At 42.6% G+C, this 14047-nt stretch overlaps 2 protein-coding genes across 7 annotated transcripts in view; one reads left to right on the top strand and one right to left on the bottom strand.

The window, feature by feature from the left end:
• Nucleotides 1-7074, top strand: part of LOC122543345 (complement C1q-like protein 2) — a 71107-nt gene extending 64033 nt beyond the window's left edge. The window contains exon 3 of the mRNA XM_087985630.1: nt 6515-7074. Coding sequence (XP_087841756.1) covers nt 6515-6536 — 22 coding nt within the window. The 3' untranslated portion in view covers nt 6537-7074. The remainder of the gene's footprint in view (nt 1-6514) is intronic.
• The window catches only part of LOC148134655 (uncharacterized), a 268788-nt gene that overhangs the window by 8125 nt on the left and 246616 nt on the right, over nt 1-14047 (bottom strand). For all 6 annotated transcript variants that reach the window (XR_015755779.1, XR_015755778.1, XR_015755775.1 and 3 more), the window contains one exon: nt 3971-4024. Coding sequence is in view for 1 of the 6 variants with exons in the window: in XM_087985633.1 (XP_087841759.1) it covers nt 3971-4024 (54 nt within the window). In the remaining 5 variants the exon portion in view is untranslated. The remainder of the gene's footprint in view (nt 1-3970; nt 4025-14047) is intronic.

Below are 14047 nucleotides of genomic sequence, written 5' to 3'. Positions count from 1 at the left end.
GTCATTTGATTTGAGAATTTCAGTACAGCTCCCATAATACCCTCAAATATAAAGTTCCCATTATAGTTTAATTTTCATAATTTCTCCCACACAAGGTAAATATTGTTCAGTGGATGTTTTGCACTGGCTGAGAGCAACTACTGGATACAGTGGAGATGCTATTAGCAGATTTGGGCACCACACTATGATTTTGTCTTGTTTGTCACTAAAATTGCATTGAAACCTGTGATGTTCTATATATTTTAATTATTATTTCAACTGGGTCAAGACTAACCAAATAGTTTTGAATGAAGCATTCCAATCACCAAAGCTCTCCGATGGTAATGGTTGGGTGATACAAATTGGCTAGATATATCCTTTCACCCCTGAAATGTGGACTCAACCTCACCACAGACTGATGGGTTTAAACGTCATCGCTATCTGTTGTGCACCAGAGTTTAATGTACTAGGTCCATCTTCAAATACTTCCCAGTGGATGTATTATCAGTATTTTAATATTATAATATTATTAATATTTTGGCCATCTTACCAAATTAGCCATTGGGGTTGCTGGTGAATAAAATGGCACATTGGCACAGGGTGATCTACTCAGGTTAGTACATTGTTGGAACTTCACACAGCAGCTAGCTGTGATAAAGCTGACCCAAGAGTGCTCTGTGCTGAGAATGGGTGCCAAGAATGGTTTCCTATTGTGAAAATTTATTGGACAAAGGAAAAGCTCTCAGATTGCGATGTTAAGAGCAGTTATGAATAATAATGAAGGGTCATCTGCTGACCAAAGGATTGATAAAAATCTCTTCAGCAAAATAATACTGGCACCATTAATTGAAGTGATGCTGCCATTCGATTGCTAATCCTTTGGAAGGTGTGTTATTTTCTTTGTGAGAAGGAAACAGGCTAGAACTGCAATCCTGTGATGCTCATGTAATCTAATAATCCATTTTGGTGAAAGTTACGTAACTGCAGGGATGGACAAGGAGCAGGGGGGAAAAAATTTCCTGAACAAAAAAATGCTGTGAGCTTTCCTCTATAATTAATGACTAACAAAAATGCATTTTTGCAAATGCCACATTTTGAAGTTCTGTGTTCTGAGGTTTTCTTTATGGGTCATTAATTACAAAGGAAAACAAATATTTCCCCATTTTGAGAGGTAATTTACTGAAGTGTCTCTCTTCTAATATATAAATGGACACTGGTGTCAATATCTATCTTCAAACAGTGTTGAGAGATTGTATTGCCCCAGTGTATGTTATAAAGCTCTGGCATTGTACCTTGGTGGCTATTTAGTGGGGAGGTGATGGCCTATTGGCATTATCACTAAACTATTAATCCAGAGTCCCAGGTAACCTTCTGGGAACTCAAGTTTGAATCCTGCTATGGCAGACTTGAATTCAATAAAAATCTGGAGTTGGGAGCCTAATGATGACCATGAAACTATTGTCAATTGTTAGGAAAAACCTAATGTCCCTTAGGGAAGTAGTCCAGACCCACAGCAATGTGGTTGACTCTTAACTACCCTCTGGACACTACTCTCTGGGCAATAAATGCTGGTCCAACCAGCAATGCCCACATCCTGTGAATGAATAATTACTTAGCAATTTATTGAAATAGCAAGATCACATAAGTGCGTCTTTTACTTTAGGACAATTAAATGGGGAATTGTTAACATTCAGCAAATAAATATTCACCATGTTGTAATTGTCTATCCCACATCCAGTACCAAACAATTTTTCTATACATTGATGTAAAATACTGAATAGTTTTAATTTAAATGTCATTAAAGTAATTCTTTCACTGACTAGATTCTGAACAATTGCTTCCCCAAACAATTTGATTCTGAAGCCAGTCTCACTTGCTAACCATTTTCCTTTCCCTTTTAAAAAGAAACACAACTTGTTTCCTTTACTATATTCCACATGCTAATAGAGAATTAACTACTATTTCTGTACTGATTTTTCCCTCAGCTCATGATACTAAATGCCACTGGGTCACTTGTACTGCGATATTAAATAATTATGCTAAACTGTATTCTAGTTTTCCTCCTACTACTGCTAGAAACTATTAAAATTAGGAAGCACTTCAAAAGTGATGGGCTAATCAAGGACAGTCAGCACAGTAAAAACCAGGTCATGTTTGACTAATTTAAGTCTTTTGAGGAAATTACCAAATTTATAGATAGGTAAATAATGAGCTGACATATTTGAACTTTGAAAATATTTTATAAAGTAACACATGTAAAACTTGTGAAAATAAGGCCTATGCTATTAATGGCAAGTGTGGCGTGGATAGAGAAATGGTTTATGGATAGAAAACAGAGCATAGAAGTAATTGGATTTTATGTTGTTAATGGGATGCTCAAGGGATCTTTGGTGGTACTATCTTGTTCTACATACAGATAAAGGATTTAAAAGTGGCCATACAAGAGGGATCAACAACAAAATCTGATGATACCAAATTATTCATTCATAGGATGTGGACATAGCAAATTGTGAGGAATAACATACATGTTATTGGTCATTCTCCCTAGATTGTATTTTTAGAGCAATTTAGCTCAAAATATGTCCCTTTGTTCTAGGTTCCCCAACTCAAGGAATAACTCATTCCTTCTATGTTTCATGCTAATTCTCTCAGTTTTTTTAAACACTGTAACATCCTTATATTCCAGGGGAGATAACTCAAGTTTACTTAGTTGCTCATTATAATTATTTTTTCATCCCATTTAGTACCTTGATGAATCATTACTGGACTTTCCTCAGTGGCAGTACATCCATCTTAAGGTGTACTCTGAGAACAGAACACAGTATTCAAATAAGGTCTAACCGGCACTTGATAACTGCAATGGTACCTCCTTGCTTTTATATTCTGAATCACTTGAGATGATGCCCAGCAATCTATTGGCTTTTTGAGCTCCTTCACAGCTCTTAGCAAGTTTTTTTAATGACCACTAGGATACCAAAGTACTTTGCTTTATCATTTAGATTTTACTCCATTCTTTGCATCCGTAAAGTACTACCTTGCACTTTATTACACCTGCCATTGAACTACTCAAGCATACAATTTGTGGTCCTTTTGCAATTTCCTTTTCTTCACATTTCACTATGTCTTCCAGCCCAGTGTCATCTGAACATTTAGATATGCCCTCCTTTATTCCAAAACTAAAGGCAAATTTGAAAACCTAGGCCCTCAGTACTGATTTACCTCCCAGTCAGTTTCCTATCCATATAATAAGGCTATCTCCAATTCCATGCTCGTCCGATTTAGTTAGCAATACCTTGTGCAGGGGCTTAAAAAAATTCAGTTTAGAACATCTATTTATACTCTTCTAGCCACCATCTGAGTCACTCTGTCAAATTACTCCAGTGTTGGTTCGATGTGAGCTATCTGTCACAGAACTATGTTAATTTGCTTTCATCAGCTTATTTTATTCCAAGTACTCATTTACTCTATGTTTGATGTTGAATTTTAGTATTACTGCCAGTACTGATCTAATTGAATGTTGAGATTCTAGGTTTTCTCCAAAGGCACATCGAATACAAAAAAACTGTGCAAGATATTGGGGAGGCTGCATGTGCAGTTTTATGGAGTGGTGAACACCCCATTGTAGGAATGATATTGAAGCAATGGAAACATTACAACATGAATTCATTCTGTTGATGCCACGGCTAAAATGTTATGGTTGACTTGAAGATCTAGGCCTGAATTCACTGAATACAGAAGTGAAGGTGAGAGTTTATAAAATAGAAGTGTCCAAAATTATGAAAGAATTTTCAAGAAAAATTTCATTGCTTGCCTTGTGATAATAAATACAAAAAGGGAGATTAAGGGGTGCAAGGGATTATTAGAATATGGGTTGCAATGCCGCAAGTATTGATTGAAGCTGCAATATGATACTTGAAAAAAATTATAATTTGAAGAAAATTGTTAAAACGGGTAAAGGGCAAGAGCAAGAAAATGTAGAGCTAGCACATACCTGATGGACCAAGTGGCTTCCTTCTGTGCTGAAATTTCTAAGATTCCATGAACTCTGCAAAGAACAGAAATTGTAATTTGCCATTAATCTGTGCGTGAATTTGTCTGATCACCAACTACAACTTCCGCAGTGCAATTTACATCATTTTTGCAAGATTTACATGGATTTTCCTTTAAAGTTCCAGCGGAAAACTGGTGAAATTTACCTTGTGGACAGAAAGTCATTTTTGTTTTGCTTTCAAATAATTGTATAAAGGCTCAACTTATTGACCTTACATCCAAGATTAGGGAGATTATCCCTTCTTATTTGCATTTTATTTTCATGGTGTCAAAAACACTGATCCAATGACTGAAGTATAATGTGCGAGAGTATTCATATCTATACATGTAATCAGCTTGTATATCTTGTGATGATCTCATGCATAGAATGTTACTGTGTACAGTACTAGATATTCTGTTGCCATGGCTGTAAGGTCAAATTGCAGTACAGAATGACAAGTGGCCCTATTCACATGCATGTGATAGTTACATTTAGCTTATTGTCTTGAATTGGTTTAGTCTCATTTTTGAATTAGTTTATTTATATTATCTAGTTTACTTGAAATGTATTGCAACTTGTTGGCTTTTTCTGAATTATCAGGTGACAATTCAGGAAACAATTGTAATATCTGATTTGCATAAAACAAACAGTCAAATGAATTTTCAGAGACCTTGTACAAATAATCAAAGCCCAAATTTTTGTGGTCCCAGAATCAAAACTGATGTCTGCAAATACTAGTCACCTAATTGTAACCTAACATGGAATTCACAGATGTGCAAGTTAACACGTTATTTTGGCAAAATGCTATCTGAAGTTCCAATTCTGTTACTGAGTTGTAGAGTAATCCTTTTGGAATTCACACACTTGGGATTATAATTAGAAAACAAAGAGACCAATAAATTGCAAGAGGAACAAAAAGTCAATTGCCAACGACTCCATATAAGGTGTTGCATTTTTGGTAAGACAAACCAGGACAGGACTTAACACAGTTAATGGTAGGCCCTAGGGAGTGTTGTCAAACAGAGAGACCTAGGTGTGCAAGTACATAGTTCCTTCAAAGTGGTGCCACAGGTAGACAGGGTAATGATCAGAACATTGAGTACAGGAGTTGGAATGCCATGTTACAGCTGTACAAGACATTTGAAAGGCCACGTTTGGAGGACTGCATACAATTCTAGTCACCCTACTATAGGAAGGATGCTATTAAACTGGAAAGGGTGCAAAAAAAAGATTCACAATGATGTAACTGAGACTGGAAGGTTGGAGTTATAAGGAGAGGCTGGATAGGCTGGAACTTTTTCCCTGAAGCATAGGAGACTGAGGGGTGATCTTAAAGAGGTTTATAGAATCATGAGGAGTATAGATAAGGTGAGTAGACAAGGTCTTTTCCCTAGAGTTAGGGGAGTCCAAAGCTAGAGGGCCTAGGTGTAAGGTGAGAGGAGAAAGATTCAAAAGAGATCCGAGGTGGAACTTTTTCACACAGAGAGTGGTGCTTGTATGGAACGAGCTGACAGAAGAAACAGTAGAGGCAGGTACAATTACAACATTTAAATAGGTACATGGATAAGAAAGGTTTAGAGGGATATGGGCCAAATACAGGCAAATGGGACTAGTTCGGTTTGGGAAATCTGGTCTGGATGATTTAGGCAAAAGGGCCTGTTTCCATGTTGTATGACTCTGACTCTATAAATGTCCCACTGTAGACTGTGAGCGTTGAATGTATCAGATGAAGTTCAGTCCCACTGGTTTCTCATTGTTAGTGCATATGGTATGTAACCTACATGTTGTCATTCCGAGAGTTGAAACAACATTACAATTCTGGTACGTCAATGTTAGATTATAACAAACAGAAGAATCTATTGAAAATTCAAGGTGTGATAGTTCCAGGAGCTGACATTTAAAGGGGAGTGTTACTTGGGGATAAATAACTACAATATGCAGCAATCTTTCTTTTGTCCCGATCCACTGTGTGGGGAGAGATTTTGAAATACATAGTATTTTGCGAGGAAAGATTCTCTATTATTTTCACCAATAATCAGGGTCCAAGAGATCTACCATGTCAGATACCACTAAAATAAAAGGCTTGCTTAAATCACGTAACTGATGTGTCAATCTCCAATTGTGCTCTTACATTGAGCAAGATATGGACTCAATCCCAGATACAGATCCTACAAAATTGATTCTGAGAAGTTCTATGGCATCTTTTAGCCAGCACTTGAACTTTCAGTACTGTAGGGAATGTTGAAATTTATTTCACATTATTTTTCACATACTCAATAATGTTACCTGATAATTTTCAGAGAAGTGTTTTGAGTATAAAGTAATTAAATATCATAAAATGTGCCAAGCTGGGTCAGGATATATTGCAAAGATCTTACATGCAGGCTTAAGAAGACCGCAAAAGCATATTCTGAAAAATTTCTGAACTGTTGAGTGCATTAAAAGGTGTAACACACTAAGCTTAATTCCCGTTTTTTCAACTATTCTGTTTACACTTTATTACAGCACGCTGCCCCCATTAACATGAAACATTTCCATATGGTTGCTAAGTACTGCTCTGCAAGTTCACCCTTAAAAACAAGATGGGGAAAAGTACCAGACCAAGATTGTAAATTGTGGCAACTGACAGGATGAGTACTTTCCTGAACACTTGTATACACATTTACTCTGTTATACTCATGCAGATATACACGCACAACATTGTACGTATTACTTCTTTCAGTTGAGAACATGGATATGATTATTGTTACAGAAAATTTCAAGTGCACAAATTGGCACTTTGGTGAGAGTTTTGGGGCAAGGCAGGAACACCCTGTTTTTAAACTCTGCCAATTTGCTGCCATGTTTGTTTATGCTACAGAAAAAAACTGCTGCAATACAAACTTTAGCAATCCAAAGTTTTGTTTCCCTGTTAGTACTTTAAATACTTATTGGAGACTGTGCTGGTATTTTCGGGGTGAAAGGGAGAAATATATGGTTGCATTGCCAAGTTCTCTCTCCATCTCTATCTCATTCTCTGTTGCTATTTATTGTGTGAGTGCCTTTTTCTCTTTTACACTTTCCCATTTTGCTCTTTTATACACTGTCTCTGTGGCGCCTGTATTGCATTAACTCCAGGATGAACTTTGCAATGTAGTGAGTTGTGGTTCTATTCATCCTGCTTTCCTGGCTGAAGGTGGGTTGAGGTGAAAACATGAGGTTTTGAAGAAGGCAAAGTGTTTTTAAAAGTTTGGGGGGAGAGGCGGGAATATAAGAAAAGAAAGCCTTGTGTGTTAACTATTACTAGTAGGCTTATCTTGGAAACGAATTGAAGTTGGTCTGGCTGAAATTTCCACAACTTCCCAGATTTATTTATGTAAGTGTTTACAATTAAATGTTAGTGTGATAAACATCATTACCTGCATGATTGTCTGTGGTATTTTTCAATCATTTAAAAATTAAAATAATTTTGATATTCAAATGATTTTATTAAGTCTTTGTTCATTATAAATTTGCTTTCTTACGGAAAATATTTCTATGTCATTCAAGATATTATAGTTCAACATGGATTCCTGTTGCGTGTATATGAGTGATCTGTCTAATAAAGCACCATTACTTATCTTATTTTCTGCATTCTTATTTAAATGTCCTTTTGCTTGGATTATTTCTACTCTGTCTGAGAACCAAAACATGTGATGCTGGAAAAGCACAGCTGGTCAGGCAGCATCCGAGGAGCAGGAAAGTTGACATTTCAAGCACAAGCTCTTCATCATTCCTATGATTTTAAAAAGTTCCAAGTGCTGGAAGCCTACAATAAAAAACAGCAGGTGCTGGAAGTGCACAACATTTATATTAATATCTAATAGGTTAGCATTTCATGTGTAAATCATGATTATACCAAGTCTATTCTATGGATATATAGTATCTAAAGTTAAAGTCACCATCATCCGAGATGACTGTTCTCTCACACAGAGACCGACAACTAGAAGTGAGCTTTAACCAGAGGCTCACCACACCTCAGGTAAAGGTTGATCATGCAGGACCACCATGGTAAACTCAGCCAGTGCAGGAACTGAGCCTGTACTGTTGGCACCACTCTATGATATTGACCAGCTGTCCAGCCAACTGAGCTAATTAACCCTCACTGCAAGTATGCATCAAAGTATAACACATATAAAACAATATACAAAAGCTGCAAATGTGTAAATCAGAATGTATAATAGACACATTTATAGTGCACATATATTTAAGAATATATAATAGAGATCAATATGTACAAAATATAAATAACTACTAATATTCAGATATCAAAATACAATTAGTGAGCCAGTTGGTAACTTCACAAGTAGTTAGGTGTAAGTCTAAGATACTCCCTAGCAACAAGTGAAGTGGACATTGATTTAGATAACTTCTAATCAATCTGTTCAGGGATGCTATTACACCCTGCTGGAACAGTGGCTCAAAGGTAGGGACACTACCGCTGCACCAGAAAAGCCCTGGGCACCCAGTTACAATGAAATCCATAGTTTGCACAAGGTGCTCACAGTTATAGTGTTTGTTGTCTACCATCTTTCAAAGGTTCAAGAAATCACTGCATTTGCTGTGCAAGGTTCTGAAATGGTTCACTGTATACCATTGTTTCTGGGGTAGGCTAAAACCTGAGGAGGGCTTTGTGGCCAAGAGAGCACATCTCTTGAACATTATTAGCAGTTTCTTTTTATTCATAGGCTGGGTCAGCATTTGCTGCCTGTCCCTAGTTACCCTTAAGAAGATGGTGGTGAGTTGTCTTCTTGGTCTGCTGCAGTCCATTTATGTAGGTATAGCAACAATGCTGGGATTTTGACCCAGTGACACTGAAAGAATGATGATATATTTCCAAATTAGGATGGTGTGTGGCTCAGAGGGGAACTTGCAGGTGATGGTGTTCCCATGCATCTGCTGCCCTTGTCCTTCTAGATGGGAGGTTTCTGGGTTTAGAAGATGCTACCAAAGAAGCTTTGATGAGTTTCTGCAGTGTATGTTGTAGATAGTACACATTGATGGTAACATCACTTGTGGAGGGATTCGATGTTTTTGGATGGAGTTCTAGTCAAGTGGACTGCTTTGTCCTGAATGGTGTTAAGCTTCTTGATTGTTTCTGGAGCTGACCCATCTAGGTAAGTGGGGAGTATCCCATCACACTCCTGATTTGTGTCTTGCAGATAGTGGATAGGGAGTGTGTTAGTTGTGGCAGAGTTCTTAGCCTCTAACCTGCTCTTGTAGCCACTGTACTTAAAACTGGCTAGTCCAGTATCTAGTCATTAATGGTGAGATTACAGTTTTATCTTTCTTGAAAAAAAAAGGTTATTATTGTTCAATAAAGTATACTTACCTTATGTCCATTGTAACTCTGGACAACTAGAAAGGGAGTGATGCTTAGAAACATAACTCAATCTCAACTTAACATCTCTGGCCCATACTGTATGTGCCCAGCTTGTTGTCTCCTGAACAGCAGGCAATCTGCAAGTGGCATGTCTTTTCATCAGCACCAATATTACCCTCTCATACATGCATGTTTGTGTATCTCAGTGTCACCTTGTGTTTAACATTGAAAATAATTTGCCAAAATCTAACCCATGTAATACTTCAAAGTCTTATAAAAAGAGCCTAGTGATATTCACCCCTCAATTAGACACAGAACCCTGAGGCCTTTTCATGTTTGTCCAAAAGAATCAATAAAATCTTCAGATGGATAGATCAGCCCTCAGGCTTTGCTGAGCAATATTCAGCTGGTGCAGCAAATTAACACTTGCATAGCCAAGTGATTACTCATATTCATTCTCTCCAGTTCTGTTCATGAATTATGTTGATGAAGCTAGTTTGTAGCTCACACATTAACTGCAGAAAATAGATCTCTGTTCTCCCATTGAAAATGTACAAATTCTGAAAGGTAACATTAATACAGGTATAAGGCATGCAGTGCAAATGGGAGAAGTGCAGCATCAATAAAAAAGGGGGTGAATAGAGATCAAAGTTGAAACTTTATTGCTGGAACAGCACAGCAGGTCAGGCAGCATCCAGGGAACAGGAGATTCGACGTTTCGGGCACAGGCCCTTCTTCAGGAATGAGCAGAGAGTGTTCAGCAGGAGAAGATAAAAGGTAGGGAGGAGGGACTTGGAGGAGGGGAGTTGGAAATGTGATAGGTGGAAAGAGGTCAAGGTGAGGGTGATAGGTCGGAGTAGGATGGAGGCGGAGAGGTCAAGAAGAAGACTGCAGGTCAGGAAGGCGGTGCCGGGCTGGAGGGATCCGGCTGAGACAAGGTGGGGGGAGGGGGGATGAAGAAACTGGTGAAGTCCAAGTTCATCCCCTGCGGTTGGAGGGTTCCCAGTCGGAAGATAAGACGCTCCTCCTCCGACCGTCGGGTTGTTGTGGTTTGGCGGTGGATGAGTCCAATGACCTGCATATCCTCGGTGGAGTGGGAGGGGGAGTTGAAATGCTGTGCCACAGGTTGGTTGGGTTGGTTCGTCCGGGTGGCCCAGAGGTGCTCTCTGAATCGCTCCGCAAGTAGGCGGCCTGTCTCCCCAATATAGAGGAGGCCACACCGGCTGCAGCGGATGCAGTAGATGATGTGGGTGGAGGTGCAGGTGAATCTGTGGCGGATATGGAAGTTTCCCTTGGGGCCTTGGAGAGAAGTGAGGGGGGAGGTGTGGGCGCAAGTGTTGCACCTCCTGCGGTTGCAAGGGAAGGTGCCGGGAGTGGTGGTTGGGTCGGTGGGGGGTGTGGATCTGACAAGGGAGTCGCGGAGGGAGTGGTCTCTACGGAAAGCTGATAGGGGAGGGGAGGGAAATATATCCTTGGTGCTGGGGTCTGTTTGGAGGTGGCGGAAGTGACGGCGGATGATGCGCTGTACATGGAGATTGGTGGGGTGGTAGGTGAGGACCAGTGGGGTTCTGTCCTGGTGGCGGTTGGAGGGGCGGGGCTCAAGGGCGGAGGAGCGGGAAGTGGAGGAGATGCGGTGGAGGGCACCGTCGACCACGTCGGGGGGGAAATTGCGGTCCTTGAAGAAGGAGGCCATCTGTGTTGTACGTATTTTGAACTGGTCCTCCTGGGAGCAGATGCGGCAGAGACGAAGGAATTGGGAGAATGGGATGGCGTTTTTACAGGGGGCAGGATGGGAGGAGGTGTAGTCCAGGTAGCTGTGGGAGTCGGTTGGTTTGTAGTAGATGTCCGTGTTGATTCGGTCGCCTGAGATAGAAACAGAAAGGTCTAGGAAGGGGAGGGAGGAGTCCGAGACTGTCCAGGTGAATTTGAGGTCGGGGTGGAAGATGTTAGTGTAGTGGATGAACTGTTCAACCTCCTCGTGGGAGTACGAGGTAGCGCCGATACAGTCATCAATGTAGCGAAGAAAAAGATGGGGGGTGGGGCCAGTGTAGTTGCGGAAGATGGATTGTTCCACATACCCTACGAAGAGGCAGGCATAGCTGGGGCCCATGCGGGTGCCCATGGCTACTCCTTTTGTTTGGAGAAAGTGGGAGGATTGGAAAGAAAAGTTGTTCAGGGTGAGGACCAGTTCGGTCAGTCGAAGGAGGGTGTCGGTGGAAGGGTACTGGGTGGTACGGCGGGAAAGGAAGAAGCGGAGTGCTTTGAGTCCTTCGTGATGGGGGATGGAGGTGTACAGGGACTGGATGTCCATGGTGAAGATGAGGCGTTGGGGACCGGGGAAGCGGAAATCCTGGAGGAGGTGGAGGGCGTGGGTGGTGTCACGAACGTAGGTGGGGAGTTCTTGGACTAATGGGGACAGGACCGTGTCGAGGTATGCCGAGATGAGTTCGGTTGGGCAGGAGCAGGCTGAGACGATGGGTCGTCCGGGGCAGTCAGGTTTGTGGATTTTGGGCAGGAGGTAGAAACGGGCGGTGCGGGGTTGTGGGACTATGAGGTTGGAGGCGGTGGATGGGAGGTCCCCTGAGGTGATGAGGTTATGGACGGTCTGGGAGATGATGGTTTGGTGGTGGGGGGTGGGGTCATGGTCAAGGGGACGGTAGGAGGAGGTATCTGCGAGCTGGCGTTTGGCCTCAGCGGTGTAAAGGTCAGTGCGCCAAACTACTACTGCGCCTCCCTTGTCAGCTGGTTTGATGGTGAGGTTGGGGTTGGAACGGAGGGAGTGGAGGGCTGCGCGTTCAGAGGGTGAGAGGTTGGAGTGGGTGGGAGGGGTGGGGGAGTTCAGGTAGCGGTTAATATCGCGGCGGCAGTTTGCTATGAAGAGGTCGAGGGCAGGTAGGAGGCCAGCACGGGGTGTCCAGGTGGACGGGGTGTGTTGGAGGTGGGAGAAGGGGTCGTCAGAGGGTGGGCGAGAGTCTTGATTGAAGAAGAAGGCACGGAGGCGAAGGCGGCGGAAGAATTGTTCGGTGTCACTCCGTGTATTGAATTCATTGACCCGAGAACGTGTGGGAACGAAGGTGAGACCTCTGCTGAGGACTGATCTTTCATCCTCAGAGAGGGGCAAGTCTGGAGGGATGGTGAACACACGGCAGGGCGGGGAGCTCGGACCTGGTGTGGGGCTGGAGCTGGATGTGGGAGCGGGGTTAGGCCTGGGGGCGGGGACAGAGGTCGGCTTGGGGGCGGAGTTGGACATGGTGATGGAGACCGGCGGGGTTAGGCGCGGTGACGGAACTCGGCCGGGGGGCGGAGTTAGGCGCGGTGACGGATCGCGGCGTGGGGGCGGGGTTGGGCGCGGTGACGGAACTCGGCCGGGGGGCGGAGTTAGGCGTGGTGGCGGAACGCGGCGTAGGGGCGGGGTTAGGCGCGGTGACGGAACTCGGCTGGGGGGCGGAGTTAGGCGTGGTGGCGGAACGCGACGGGGGGCGGGGTTAGGCGTGGTGACGGAACGCGGCGGGGGGGCGGGGTTAGGCGTGGTGACGGAACGCGGCGGGGGGGCGGAGACACATGCGGCGATGCGGTCCAAACGTAGATTGCTGACGTCACTGGGGGCGGAAGTAGCTGCGGCGACCACGCAGACAGAGTTCTTCCCCATAGCCGCAGAGGTCGCCAATCTGTTGGCGATTGTCTTCATGACGATCGCAGAGCAGGTTGTCTGTGCGGCGATCCCGGAGGCGGTTGTTTGGGCCGCGATCATGAAGTTGCGAGGTCGGTGGGGGCGGAAGTGACGTCATCGGCGGCAGCGTCTGCGGCTATTGCCGCGGGCGCTGTAGCGGCCGCGTGTGTAATGGCGCCGGACTGGTTTCGGAGGCCGATGGAAGTTTCTGGAACGGTTGAGGAATCCGGAGTTTGGGGGTAAGTGCATGAAAGTTTTTGGTACTTAGAGATCACGTGACCAACGACTGCCTCTATTATTATTGAACCGATGACCTCCCAGCTCAGAGGCAGATCAGTACCATTTGCCACAAGCCTCAATTATGACTTACTAATCAAACTGCAATTACCTATATCTGGATTTCCAATTAGCCATATATGGCTTTTAGCTAAAGTACTGGACAACATGATTTTAAGTTACTTTATTATTGACCCAGACAGGTTTATGTTCACTGATGAAGTAAGTTCAATGAAAATCCTTCCACATGCTACAAAAGACTACTTGTATAAGTCTAGGCTGCAGTTACACATCAATGACAACATTGGTACAAAAACGGTTTTGCTTTTCACAAACACTAGCACGGTCAGTACCAGATTTAATTTTGGAGCAAAGCAGACAGCGATTCCCTGGAGGATACAGCCCCCACTGTGCAATTCCAAATAAAGTCTAGCCCTGACATACAACATTTTTGTATCTATGCAAAGTGAAACTATTTGCACCAACAGTATTGTTATAGTTTCAAATGCAAATTTGATGATGCATACAGTCTCCCATAATGAGTGTAAGCTAGTCCCATCTCAATATATCTTAAAACCACATTTGATTTTGCTGTTTTACAGGGAGTTTCAATACCTGCAGTAATGGTTTAATAGTGTTGAGTCACATCGGTCCTTTCACGATGAAATCTATTCCAGTCCCCAAGCTTTGGTTTTTAATAACAACAGAGGTGAAGACACCACATATCTCACAATAGCTTCAATTTTGATGT

The sequence above is a fragment of the Chiloscyllium plagiosum genome, unplaced genomic scaffold (assembly GCF_037043375.1).
Source record: "Chiloscyllium plagiosum isolate Xiang-an unplaced genomic scaffold, Cpla_swu_hap1 HiC_scaffold_53X, whole genome shotgun sequence".
In the NCBI taxonomy this organism is placed as follows: Eukaryota; Metazoa; Chordata; class Chondrichthyes; order Orectolobiformes; family Hemiscylliidae; genus Chiloscyllium; species Chiloscyllium plagiosum.
The sequence above is the reverse complement of the archived record's forward strand: the minus strand, read 5'-3'. Positions and strand labels throughout refer to the sequence as shown.